This window comes from Oncorhynchus nerka, linkage group LG28, assembly GCF_034236695.1.
Source record: "Oncorhynchus nerka isolate Pitt River linkage group LG28, Oner_Uvic_2.0, whole genome shotgun sequence".
Lineage (NCBI taxonomy): Eukaryota > Metazoa > Chordata > Actinopteri > Salmoniformes > Salmonidae > Oncorhynchus > Oncorhynchus nerka.
This window is the reverse complement of record NC_088423.1, coordinates 22,512,433-22,525,442: the sequence shown is the minus strand read 5'-3', so window position 1 is coordinate 22,525,442 and position 13,010 is coordinate 22,512,433. Positions and strand designations below refer to the sequence as shown.

The 13,010-nt window shown below is 40.4% G+C and overlaps 1 protein-coding gene across 1 annotated transcript; it reads left to right on the top strand.

The window, feature by feature from the left end:
• The first annotated feature begins 709 nt into the window (after positions 1-709).
• Positions 710-13,010, top strand: hlfb (HLF transcription factor, PAR bZIP family member b). Its single transcript, XM_029640138.2, has 4 exons — positions 710-1,126; positions 3,528-3,890; positions 7,533-7,744; positions 12,153-13,010. Exons 1-4 carry the CDS (start codon positions 994-996, stop codon positions 12,366-12,368), a joined length of 924 nt encoding a protein of 307 aa, XP_029495998.1. The 5' UTR covers positions 710-993; the 3' UTR covers positions 12,369-13,010.

Sequence of the window (13,010 nt, the reverse complement as noted above, 5' to 3'; positions counted from 1 at the left end):
CAGGGTTTGTTCCGTGCGTTCAATGCGTGACCGACGAAAAAAGCGCTCTGTATAAAAAAAAAATGCGCTCTCACAGTTCCTCGTTTGAAATATGACGAAAGCGCTTTTAAATAGTCTCAAAATGCATTTGTTCTTGTATGTATGTGGGAACAAATCAAAGCCTAATTTAAAGCGAATCTGTCATGTGTTTCACATATGAGGATGCGTTTCTCATAGAGAACAAGGGATTCAAAACGGATGGCACCTTGCACCTATTATGAAACAAGGGCCAATTTATGCCTACACAATGTTATAACAGTTTAATTAGATTTTCTACACACAAACTCGGATATTATGCCAATAGGCCTATTACTCTCTGTGCGCATTCTGGTGATGAATAGCCCTGCAATGTCTGCTTCTTTGAACCCTGTTAAACATTATGATAAATTATAGGCCACAGGGCATAAGACTATGTCTATTATAATATACTGTAGTAGCACATAGGTAACTTTCACGACAGACCGAATAAAGACCGGAATGAACTTCCGAGTGGCGTTTAATCACTTTTTAACACTGGCCTCTTTCATTGTAATGATGAATTGGTCGGGAAACACACACACACACACACACACACACACACACACACGAGCGCGCGCACGCACACACCCGAGGAAAGAGGGGCGGTATCTCTCAGGGTTTGACGTCACATACCTCGGTTCTCACATATGGTATGAATGGAATGGGTGAACGCTATCTGTCTTCTTGAACGCTATCAGTCTTCTGCTGCAGACGACAGCCGATTTTGGAATAGCCGGTGGCCCTGGAACCAGCTTTGCACGCAATCTGCCCACTGAGTTAATTTTTCTCTCCAGCTAGGCTAATTGAACAGGTTAAATCGACCTATTCTTGTGATTTAGATTTATTTGCTTTGTTTAATATTTTGTATTAGCCTATCTGCATAATTATACCCCAGGACCAGATTTAGTGCATTTTTTACAGCTAAAGGAAGAAGTGATGGATAAAATAATGTCCAGGCATCTCACGGTGAATCCAAGTTTTCTACCTGCGTCGAATCACTGCGTACTGAAGTCTCTATTGGAGAACCCCATGAAGCTACCCTTCCTCAAACATGAACACCAAAATGAAGGTAAGAAATAAGTATTTTTTATTATTATATTATGTTCCAAGTCTATATAACAACGTAAACTTAAATTGAAATTATTCTAATTTGTATAGAAATATAATTTTCTTTTAAATTCCATTGTTTATTTATGTATTTTTGTGTAGTTTATTTAGAGGATAAGTTACTTGTATCTACACTGTAACAGAAAACTGTCAATTATACGGTAATTTGGGGTATTATCAACAGTAAAATACTCAAACTTTTTACTGCAGCATACTGTAAATTATAGTTAATTGTGAGAAAATGTTGTGGCCTGGGCAAAGAATTGCTGTATTTCGAATGGTACTGTTATTCCGCCACACAGAATACAGTACAGTACAGTATTTTTGGAGTGCCAAAAACCTTTTAACTACTATTGGGTGTGTATGGTGTTGTTGTTTCTGGCTCATTAACATATTTTTAGGCGTTCCTTGTAAGAGGCCATATCTGTTGCATCTGTGTGTGAGAATGCTGTACAATTTGAACTCCTATTTAAAAATATATATATATATTTCACCTTTATTTAACCTGGTAGGCTAGTTGAGAACAAGTTCTCAATTACAACTGGGACCTGGCCAAGATAAAGCAAAGCAGTGCAACACAAACAACAACACAGGAATACCACAATACATGGAATAAACAAACATTCAGTCAATACATTCAATTTTAAAAAGTCTATATACAGTGTGTGCAAATGAGGTAGGATAAGGGAGGTAAGGCAATGAATAGGCCATAGTTGTAAAATAATTACAATATAGCAATTAAACACTGAAGAGATAGATGTGCAGAAGATGAATGTGCAATGTGGTTATAGTGCCCTGTAAATGTGTCTAGGAGACAGATTGGACTGGCATCTAGTTTTAACCCTCAAATGGTTAAGCATTTTGCTATGTCCTTTTGGTCTGTTTTGCCCTTTAGTCACTGCCAGTTTGGAAGCCTTTAAAGTCTCTATAAGTACAAATGATATAAACACCAAATATTCATTTATATACCTACTGTAATGTGTAAATACTTTACCTAGCAGCCAACCTGCTTGCATCGATCCCATGTAATTACAATAAAATACTGTGAAATACAAACAATCCCTCCCCTCAATGAATTTCATTCATTCATCCATTTATGAATTCCGATTACGGTAGTATTGACCTTTTTATAGTATAAAACAGAATATTTTACAGTATTGTACTGTATGTCATTACACAGTACTTGCTTTGATAACGCATTTCTATGTATGTGACCAATAAAATTAGATGTATTTATATTACAGTAGGTGTACTGTAATATGAAATGCATAATTTGACTTGCTACGAGCTGCCTGTAAGCTACTGCCAAATGTAACCCCTTTACAGTGTTTGACCTGTTTTGGTACCAGGTAAATATCCCAAAGAATGCATTTAAAATATACTTTAAAGATCCCTCAAATTCAACTCTGGACCTCAAAGCCAGTCCCACTGCGTTTTTTCACTGTTCCCCTCTAGTCAGGGACTGATTTAGATCTGGGACACCAGGTGGGTGCAATTAATGATCAGGTAGAACAGAAAATCAGCAGGCTCCGGACCTCATAGGGTAAGAGTTGAATACCCCTGGCCTAGGCTATACATGGATTTTTAGAAATGTTCGATCAAATTGATAATGATTTGCTTCATTGTCTTTACCTGGTCACATACTTGGAATCATTTTCTGAGGAAATTCCAAGGTGTGCATATCTGTATTTGGCCAAACCATCCCCACCAGTACAGTAGCTATGTTTTCAGATATTAGTCAGCTGACAAACATTTGACAAGTTAATTAGCTAGCAATGAACTATCCCTTCACTTTTTTACTCCTAAATTAATGTACTTAATCATATCGCTAACACAGTGGCTGTCAGTGATGTATATTGGTACAATGGATTCATTGATTGCAAGCATGATACTTTGGGTGATAGATATTGTTATGAAGTAACATTATTAAAGCAGGTACAGGGATTCACTTCCATATACTAGCTTTTTTGCTCCTCAAAAAACAGTTATCCAAACCAGCTAACCCTGAAAATGAGCTGGTGGATACCATAGAGCCCTCAAAATGTCAACTCTGGACTCCAAAGCCAGTTCCACTGCTTTTGCTTTTTTTTAATTGTTCCCCTCTAATCATGAACTGATTTAGACCTGGAACACCAGGTGTGTGCAATTAATTATCAGGTAGAACAAAAAAACAGAATGCTCCAGACCTCACAAGGGAAGAGTTGAATAGCCCTGCCATAGCGGATACTTTATTCTCCCAAATTACAGATACAATAAACTGAAATAAATATGCTGCATATTCAATATAATACAAGCCTTGTGATAGAGCAGCATTGTTAAAAAAAAACAAATATATGTCTTGGTACTAACAGTGTTCTCTCTAGGGTTTGGGAAGGAGCGAGAGAAGGAGAAGAATTTGGATGAGGAGAGGAGTGCCCCACAGTCAGCCTTCCTTGGCCCCACACTGTGGAACAAGACTCTCCCCTACGATGAGGACAATTTCCAGCTGGAGTACATGGATCTGGACGAGTTCCTGTCGGAAAATGGCATTCCGTCTGATCTCGCCACCGCCGTCCACCAGCACCAATCACACCAATCGCAGTCCCAGCACCAGACGTCAAGTAGGTCACAAGCCCCGACCACACCGTCGCCCTCAGTGATCGACCTTAGCAGCCATGCCAGCGCATCGACGTTGGTACACACAGGCATGGGCGCACAGAACTGTCTCCGTAGTCTTACCAGAACAGGTGTGTAAAACACACACATGCACACTTCGCATACATACCAAAACACACAGGAAAACAAGGAGGAGCAGGGGCAAGAATGTTCACGCCTACAGTACACCATCAAATTCATCCTTTCCCTGCCTTTTGTCACTAGGGAAAATATTCCCCCTAAGCTCTGCGATCATACTAATCTCAATCATTTGAAGTGAAAATACAATACACCTGCTAGTCACCATGTTAGTAAGGTGTTAGATGTACACTACTTTTACATTTTAGCAGGCGCTCTTATCCAGAGCAACTTACAGTAGTGAGTGGATTCATGTTCACACTGGTCCCCCGTGGGAATCAAACCCGCAACCATGGTGTTGCAAGTACCATGCTCTACCAGCTGAGTCACAGAGGACCACTTTTATGAGAGTTGCTATTGCAGTTCTAAATCGTATTAATTGTCACCTCGAGGGGTCCAGCAGCATATTTTATTGTCACCTCGTAATCGATGAGTAAATCAATAGATGCAATGTAGAGCTGTCTGTTCATTTCATACTTGGCCTTGGGTTGGGATGAGCCAACCAATGCATTCTGAGTGTGTCAGAATTCAGAACAAATTATGTCAACATAAAAATAGACGAGAAGGGAAAGATGACTCATGTATCCGTCACAGTCCTTAGTGTCTGTGCCCCCATTAAAATGCAGGCCCAGTACGAATAGAGTGTAGGACTGCTTTATTAGGTTCCTTAGAAGAGGCCACAAACCCAGAATGGAAAAGGTGTGAAGTTCAACAGATGTTGTGATGGTGTGACCCGTAAGTGTGTTGCACACAGAATGCAGACAACCCGCTTCAGGCTGCCTGGACTTGGGCTTGTCTCTGCGTAATATCTGTGTTTTAGGTACATACTGTGCTCTACTTACCTGAACTGGGACATGATCAGAAGTATGAGCAGGGGTACCTCACGTGAACCCAGCTAACCCACATTGTAGAATCTAATGCAGTGGTTCCCAACTCCAGTCCTCCAGTTCCCAACAGCATACATTTTGGTTGTAGCCCCAGACAAACTCACCTGATTCAACTCATTGAGAGCCTGATGATCAGTTGACAAGTTCCATCAGGTGTGCTTGTCTGGGGCTACAATAAAAATGTGTACTGTTGGGGATATTTGAGGACCGGAGTTGGGAACCACTGATCTAACCTATACGACATATGGACCAACAATAACCAACCACAGCATGTAGGCCAGTCAGACTACTCTCTTCCATCCCCTACCACCACTGCGGGAAGATGTTTGGGGGTGTGGTTTGAAATCTGATACAATTCTGATTCCTGGCCGAGAAACTTGTCTGAGCGGTCAAATCTGATTTATTTGCCCTCTAATGGTTTTTAGATTGTTATGTAGCATATCTTGTTGCTTGTTAGCTACTCTGACAGTTTGACAAGAACATGTGGTAGCTAACTAGCGTGTTAATTGTTTACAAACAAATGAGTGAATGTGCTAGAAAGCTCAACAGCCACTTAGATAGACTGCTGTGGCTAGCCAAAAATGACTTGTTTTAAAAGTTGGATTATCTTATCCTTCAAGGCTTTAAAAGTGTTCTTACACTATGATTTTGAACATTCAAAGCAGACATTGTTGTCACCTTCAGCACCACCACCAATCAGCCTACACCTCTGCGCTCACACCCGATATTACTATGACAAAGAGTGTAGCCATGTCAGCAAATGACTGCTGTCTGAACACACACAGATCCGATTTGGTCACTTATTCCAAAACTGATTTGAGCATTAAGGCCTGCAGTTTGAACAAGGCTTAATTAACTTGATTAATTTGTGCAATGTTCTGTTTGTAAGTCACTCATTTGAACTACTTCTCTTCAGAGAGGCAGTTGTTAACCCACATCTATATGGCTGTGTTTACACAGGCAGCCCACTTTTGATATTTTGCCCAATTATTGGGTAAAGACCTGACCTGATCTGACCAATTAGTGAAAAAAAGATCCGAATTAGGCTGCGTTTACACAGGCAGCCCATGTGGCTCTGTCCTGATTTCAGTCTGGATGCTCAGGTTAGATTTCTTTACTCTGGAGTGTTTGTTTTGCACATTACCGTTCATTACCATGACAACCACCCTAGAACAGTGACAGGAAATGAGCATTGCATCTGTGTGCTACTTCAGAGGCTAGATCAGTGTGAATGTGCAAATCTGATATTGGTCACATGTAAAACTGAATGTTGACAGTCAGAAAAAAATATTTGATATGAATAAAAATCTGAATTGGGTTCTTAGGGTGGTTGTGTAAACAATTCCTTAAAATGTTGGGGTATTTGAAAATATTTAAAATCTGATTCCATTTTTTTTATATATATCAGGTATGCAAATAAAAGATCTGAATTAGGCTACGTGTGTAAACACAGCCTAAGACACTTCTGAGAAGCAGATTGCCTTCTCTTGATTGAAGTGAAATCTTCACCTGGAGGTCAAATCTCTTTCAGTGCATCCCTTTAGCTAATTAGTGTAATGTTCTGTTCCTTAGTCACTCGCCTCAGGCACTTCTGATTAGCAGGTGCTTTACTCACTTCTAAGAAGCATATGTTGTCTTCTCTTGATTGAAGTGAAATCTTTATCTGCACTGGAGGTCAAATCTGTCTCTGTACATCCCTGTGTAGCTGAGCTAGGTATAGATCTATCGATACTGTAAATCTCAGACCGAATCAGTGTGATTAATCTCGTCCACCAGCCGACTCTCTCTCTGGTAGCAGTTGAGCCTGAGGTAGCGGTTAGTTAAGTAGATAAGAAAGTCTTGACCAAGTAAGCCCTGTCCGAGCCAGAACAACCCATAGAGGCAGGAGGCTGTCTCCTGTTTCTGTAGCGCGAGGCAGCTTGAAGTACAAGTACACCTCCTGGACACTTGTTAGTGTGATTATAAATTAAATGTGAATCTGAATTTGAATACAAGTGCAAATAAAAAACACAGGTTTTCTATACAACTATTATACCTCAGCTCAGTTAGAGAAGGGCCTAGTCGTCACATCAGGTTCAGATCTGTAGGGCTTTTCTGTATCCTGTGCACTTGACCAATAAACTTTGATTTGAGAATGAGGTTCAGATGTCATTTGAAAAGGAGCAGGGCCTCTGGCACTATCTTTCTCTCTCTTCCATCTCACACCAGCTGGCCTCCAGTCTCCACTCAATGCAAATAGATACATACATGCATAATGAGACAAGAGACAAGTGGATAGAGATTTATAATATGAGCCCTGTCCACATACCCATTTTAGAACCAATGTGCTTCTGTCCAGTAGTTGGTTCAGAGTTGATTTTTGGATGGGAATTGGAGGGGGAATGAGGTACTCACACTGGTATGTTTCACACAATGACACATTTTGGTGTAGGTTGTGAGTGTTAGCTTTGTGTCTTGTGCCCCATGGTGGCCACTGTTTGCCACTACTACTGGATACATTATAATAACAGTGCAATTGTTTGTGGTGCTGGGAATAAAAATGCATTACTTTCAATTTGTCACTTTTCATGAATGTCATGAATGCATTACTTTCAACCGACACACCAACCCAAAAAGTATGCAGAGGCAATTTCTATCATTCTATCAAATACATTTCTCTAGCCTATTTCCATGTCTCTAACATCCTGTTGTCTTCCTCCCCTTCTCTAGCCCTGCCATCCAGAAACACTCCCAGCCCCATCGACCCAGAGTCCATCCAGGTGCCGATGAGTTATGAGCCCGACCCTGCTGACCTGGCCCTGTCCAGTGTACCGGGACAGGAGATGTTCGACCCCCGCAAATGCAAGTTTGCCCCCGAGGAGCTCAAACCACAGCCCATGTTCAAGAAGGCTCGCAAGGTGTTATTCCCTGATGACATGAAGGTGTGTGTGTCATCTAATCTATCAGATTACTTAGCGCTGTGTTATCCCTGATTATGTAACAGGTAGAGTTGGTCATAACTCATCTATTATTTATAGATGATAATCACAGTGAATGAATGGCATGTAGACAGAGAGCCATTAATACTGATTATAGTCTGGTTTCACAACAACACTAAAGCCATATGAAAACAAGGTTGTGAGTGTGAGAGACTTAGGGGATTTGCCTTTTTAAGTTTGTTCACATAAAGGTGGATCCATGCATGGTTTTAGTACATTGACTGAAAGCTGATTGTGCAGGCATACAAAGGTTATGGGGAAAACTCCACTGGCTGCCAGAGAGAGAGAGAGGAGGGGTCATTTTCTAATGGGAGAGCATTATGTTAGCAAATGGATGTGTAATTTCACAGAGTGATTTTTCACGGAGTGAACGTACTGTATCTTTGGACCTTTTGACCACTAGTGGGTGCATGGTATTGTTGTTTCTGGCTCATTAACGTATTTTGAGGTGTGCCTTTTAAGAGGCTATAATTGTTGCACCCGGGAGTGAGAATGCTGTACCAATTTAGCTCACATGTGATAATGCTCCCTCTATTGAAAATGTATAGATGACAGATTAGAGTGGCAGTAAGTATTAAACCTTAAATTGTTCAGCTTTTTGCTGTGTTTTGCCTTTTAGTTACTGCCAGTTTGGAAGCCTTTAAGGCCCCTAGAAGGTCAAGTGATATAAAACACAAAATATTCTGTAATGTGTAAACACTTTATCAAGCAGCCAGCCTGCTTGCACCAATCCCTTGTAATTATAGTAAAATACAAACCCCTCCCCTCTTTAATTCATTCATCCATTCATAATTTATTCTGATTACAGAGGCATTACATTTTTCTACAATATAATACAGCCAATTTTATGATGTACTTGTACTGTGATACTGTATTTATATTACAGTAGGTGTACTGTAATTTGAAATGCATAATTTGACTTGCTACGAGCTGCCTGTAAACTACTGCCAAATGTAACCCCTTTACAGTGTTTGACCTGTTTTGGTACCAGGTAAATATCCCAAAGAATGCATTTAAAATATACTTTAAAGATCCCTCAAACTCAACTCTGGACCTCAAAGCCAGTCCCACTGCGTTTTTTCATTGTTAAATTTTACGGTATTGTACTGTGTGTCATTGCCCAGTACTTGCTTTGATACCATATTTATATTAGAGCATTTTACTCACCAGCAGCTGCCTGTAAGATAATGCCAAATTCATGGCAACCCCTTTACAGTGTTGCTTAGGCAACTGTTTTGGTACACAGCAACAAGCCAATGGAAAGTTGGCTAAAGCTACCAATCCAGTTAACCCGCTTATATGAAATATGTGAGTTTTTTTAAAATTATAATATTGGTCATTTGGGGTCTTATGTATAACCGTTGTGTACATTTCACACTAAATATCTGCCTGTGCCATTTCTAAAAAGACTGCACACAAATATTGAGATTTATAAACTTTGCACATAACATGCATACACATGTTGCCCATTAAAAATCAGGCCGGTGCTGAAACTATGCACGCATGAATGAGCATTAAAACTCCACCTTTTATAGTGACAGTAATGCCCTAATTTACTGTATACTTTGGAATGACTGGAATTAGGCCAAGTTAGTTTCTAAAGGAAATAGCAATGGCCAACTTGCTCAAATGTCTCTGGAGGTGTTGGTAGAATGTTTTACATTTTTACAGTAACATTTGCTGTATCTGACAGTTTCTGAAAGAGGAAAAACTATTGGAAATTGCTGTGGAACTGTAAACGGATCATTTGAAATCGGTGATGTTTTGCGTGAACTTTTTCCCAATCCTAAATATACTGCACTGGCCGCAAATTTTTATACATTGTCTAGTATGTCTACTCGAAAAGAAAAAAAACCTACTGTGGTAGCCTACGCACTTCAAAGCAAAATATTAACTGTCTGTTAAATTCTACTGTATATTAACTGTCTGTTAAATTCTACTGTATATTAACTGCGCTCCCTTTTGGATGCATAGAGCAAAATACTTGAAACAATAGTCTAATAGGCCAAATGAAATGAGAGATGCCATGGTAACTTGTTGTAGGTTAAAGCTTCTTCAAGAATATGAACCCATCATGGCCAGAAAATGTGGTGAGGAATTTATTCTATTTAACCTTTTTAAAGTGGGTCCAATTAAATGAGAGATGGGACGTTCTAGGCCTATAAGCTACTTGGCAAGTATGAAACCATCATAGTCAGAAACATGATTTATTCTGCAATGATCATAGAAAGGAAATACAGTGCTCTGGGAAAGTATTCAGACCCCTTGACATTTTCCACATTTTGTTACGTTACAGCCTTATTATAAAATGGATTCAGTAGTTATTTTTCCCTCCTCAATCTACACACAATGCAAATGTATAAAAAAATTAGATCACATTTACATAGTATTCATACCCGTAACTTGTTGAAGCAGCTTTGGTAGCGATTACAGCTTTGAGTCTTCATGGGTTTGATGCTTCAAGCTTGGTGCACTTATATTTGGGGAATATCTCCCATTCTTCTCTGTAGATCCTCTCAAGCTCTGTCAGGTTGGATGTGGAGCATCGCTGCACAACTATTTTCAGGTCTCTCCATCGGGTTCAAGTCCGGGCTCTGGCTGGGACACTCAAGGACATTCAGAGACTTGTCCCGGAACCATTCCTGCTTCGTCTTGGCTGTGTACTTAAGGTCATTGTCCTGTTGGAAGGTGAACCTTCACCCCAGTCTGAGGTTGAGAGCCCTGGAGCAGATTTTCACCAAGGATCTCTCTGTACTTTAATCTGTTCATCTTTCCCTCAATCCTGACTAGACTCCCAGTCCCTGCCGCTGAAAAACTTCCCCACAGCATGATGCTGCCACCACCATGCTTCACCATAGGGATGGTGCCAGGTTTCCTCCAGACTTGATACTTGGCATTCAGGCCAAAGAGTTCAATCTTGGTTTATCAGACCAGAGAATCTTGTTTCTCATGGTCTGAGTCCTTTAGGCGCCTTTTGGCAAACTTGAAGCGGGCTGTCATGTGCCTTTTACTGAGGAGTGGCTTCCATCTGCCATAAAGGCATGATTGGTGGAGTGCTGCAGAGATGGTTGTCCTTCTGGAAGGTTCTCCCATCTCCACAGAGGAACTCTGGAGGTCTTTCAGAGTGACCATCGGATTCTTGGTCACCTCCCTGACCAAGGCCCTTCTCCCCCGATTGCTCAGTTTGGCCGGGCGGCCAGCTCAAGGAAAAGTGTTGGTGCTTTCAAACTTCTTCCATCTAAGCATGATGGAGGCCACTGTGTTCTTGGGGACCTTCAATGCTGCAGAAATGATTTGGTACCCTTCCCCAGATCTTTGTCTTTGCTTTGACTTGACTGTCAACTGTGGGACCTTGTGTAGACAGGTTCTGTGCCTTTCCAAATCATGTCCAATCAATTGAATTTACCACAGATGTACACCAATCAAGTTGTAGAAATATCTCAAGGATCATCAATGGCAACTGGATGCACCTGAGCAAAATGTCGAGTCTGAATACTTATGTAAATAAGCTATTTCTGTTTTTTATTTTTAATACATTTGCAAACATTTCTAAAAATGCTTTGTCATTATGGGGTATTGTGTGTAGATTGATGAGAAAAAAAATGTTTTAATCAATTTTATAATTAGTCTGTAACGTAACAAAATGTGAAAAGCGAAGGGGTCTGAATAGTTTCCAAATGTACTATAGATGCCTTTTTCTAACTACTTTAGGATGCAAAAAATGCATCTTCGCTGTTCTCACTAACGGTATATTATTGAATCCTGTTATTATATTTTTCTTATGAGTAAGTATGTCATCATATCCCACATTTGCATAAAATACCAGGCTTCTTGCCTGCTTGCAATGCAATACGTTAACCACTAAAAGTTGTGCATATTCTAAAGTTTGTGGGAAGCTAAGCACATTCTCACTTCAAGTTCAGTTTGTATAAATGCCAACTTTTGCGTGAAAACTGGTACATTAATGTTTTGGGTTTTTTGTACATAGGCAACGTTTATAAATTAGCTCTCAGGAGTTTATAATTAACTGTGCCACTGGGCACGGAAGGCCGTTCGATATCTAGTTTTGATTTACATTTGGTTGAGTTGTCAACAAATTCACATTAAACGTAAAATCAACTAAACAATTCACCGTCATTGGATTTAAGTTCAAAGTTGGGTCAAAAAAGACGAAATGCCCTTAAGTTGATGACTTTTTGCAAATCCAATTAGTTTTCCATGTTGATTCAACTTCATCAGACTTTTTGGGTTGAAATTACGTGGAAACAACATTGATTCAATCAGTTTTTGCCCAGTGGGACATTTCCCCTCTTCTAACTCCCCACTCTCTTCCCTTGCACCTCTCGAGCAGGATGACAGGTATTGGGTGAGGCGTAAGAAGAACAATGTGGCTGCCAAGAGGTCACGGGACGCCCGTCGGCTCAAAGAGAACCAGATCGCCATCCGAGCGGGTTTCCTGGAGAAAGAGAATTCAGCACTGAGGATGGAGGTGGGCGACCTGAGGAGAGAGCTGGGGCGCACCAAAAACATAGTGGTCAAGTACCAGGCCACACACGGACCTCTGTAATGGGACTGAGACAGAATACACTCAAACACAGATAGCAACTACACACACACACACAAAATATGAGGCTGAGAGGCTGAGCTTACAGCTGTCTGAGACAACCACCCAATCAATCCCCCCATTTATCTCACCCATGTCTGTCTCTGATTGGCACTTTAGCGTGAAAGCGGATAACGTTGTGTAAAGAGTATGAAACGGAATGTGTTTCCTTTATTTCTGGGCTATGTGTGTTTTCAATTTGATTATTTTCTTTCTTATATACATTTATCCACACATGGCTAATGTATTTTATTTGTTATTTTCCTTACACAGTGGTTTGTACATATTGTCCACGGCGTTTACTGTGGCATTTCATTTTTTATGAATATGTATGTTGAATGTTATGTTACCTACCCTTATCCAACTCCCTCTTGATCCATAACATCTGTTATCATCTGTTGATGATCTTGTGTCTGTGGTTGCCATAGTTTTCTATGGTTTCCATACTGTAAATATGTCAGCTGAGATGTCTCCGCTGACGTTACCTGTCTCACTTCATCCAGCTTTCTTTTTAATCCACCCCCCCCCCCCCCCTTTCTTATGCTTTGACAGAGATAAGCTGTTTGTAAAGTGTGGAATCTTGATGTAAAGAATGACTGCACTGCT

Coding starts and splice junctions, on each gene's coding strand:
- hlfb (XM_029640138.2), top strand. CDS start 994: ATGGATAAAATAATGTCCAGGCATCTCACGGTGAATCCAAGTTTTCTA. Junction 3,891..7,532: donor CCGTAGTCTTACCAGAACAG/GTGTGTAAAACA, acceptor CCCCTTCTCTAG/CCCTGCCATCCAGAAACACT. Junction 7,745..12,152: donor TATTCCCTGATGACATGAAG/GTGTGTGTGTCA, acceptor CCTCTCGAGCAG/GATGACAGGTATTGGGTGAG.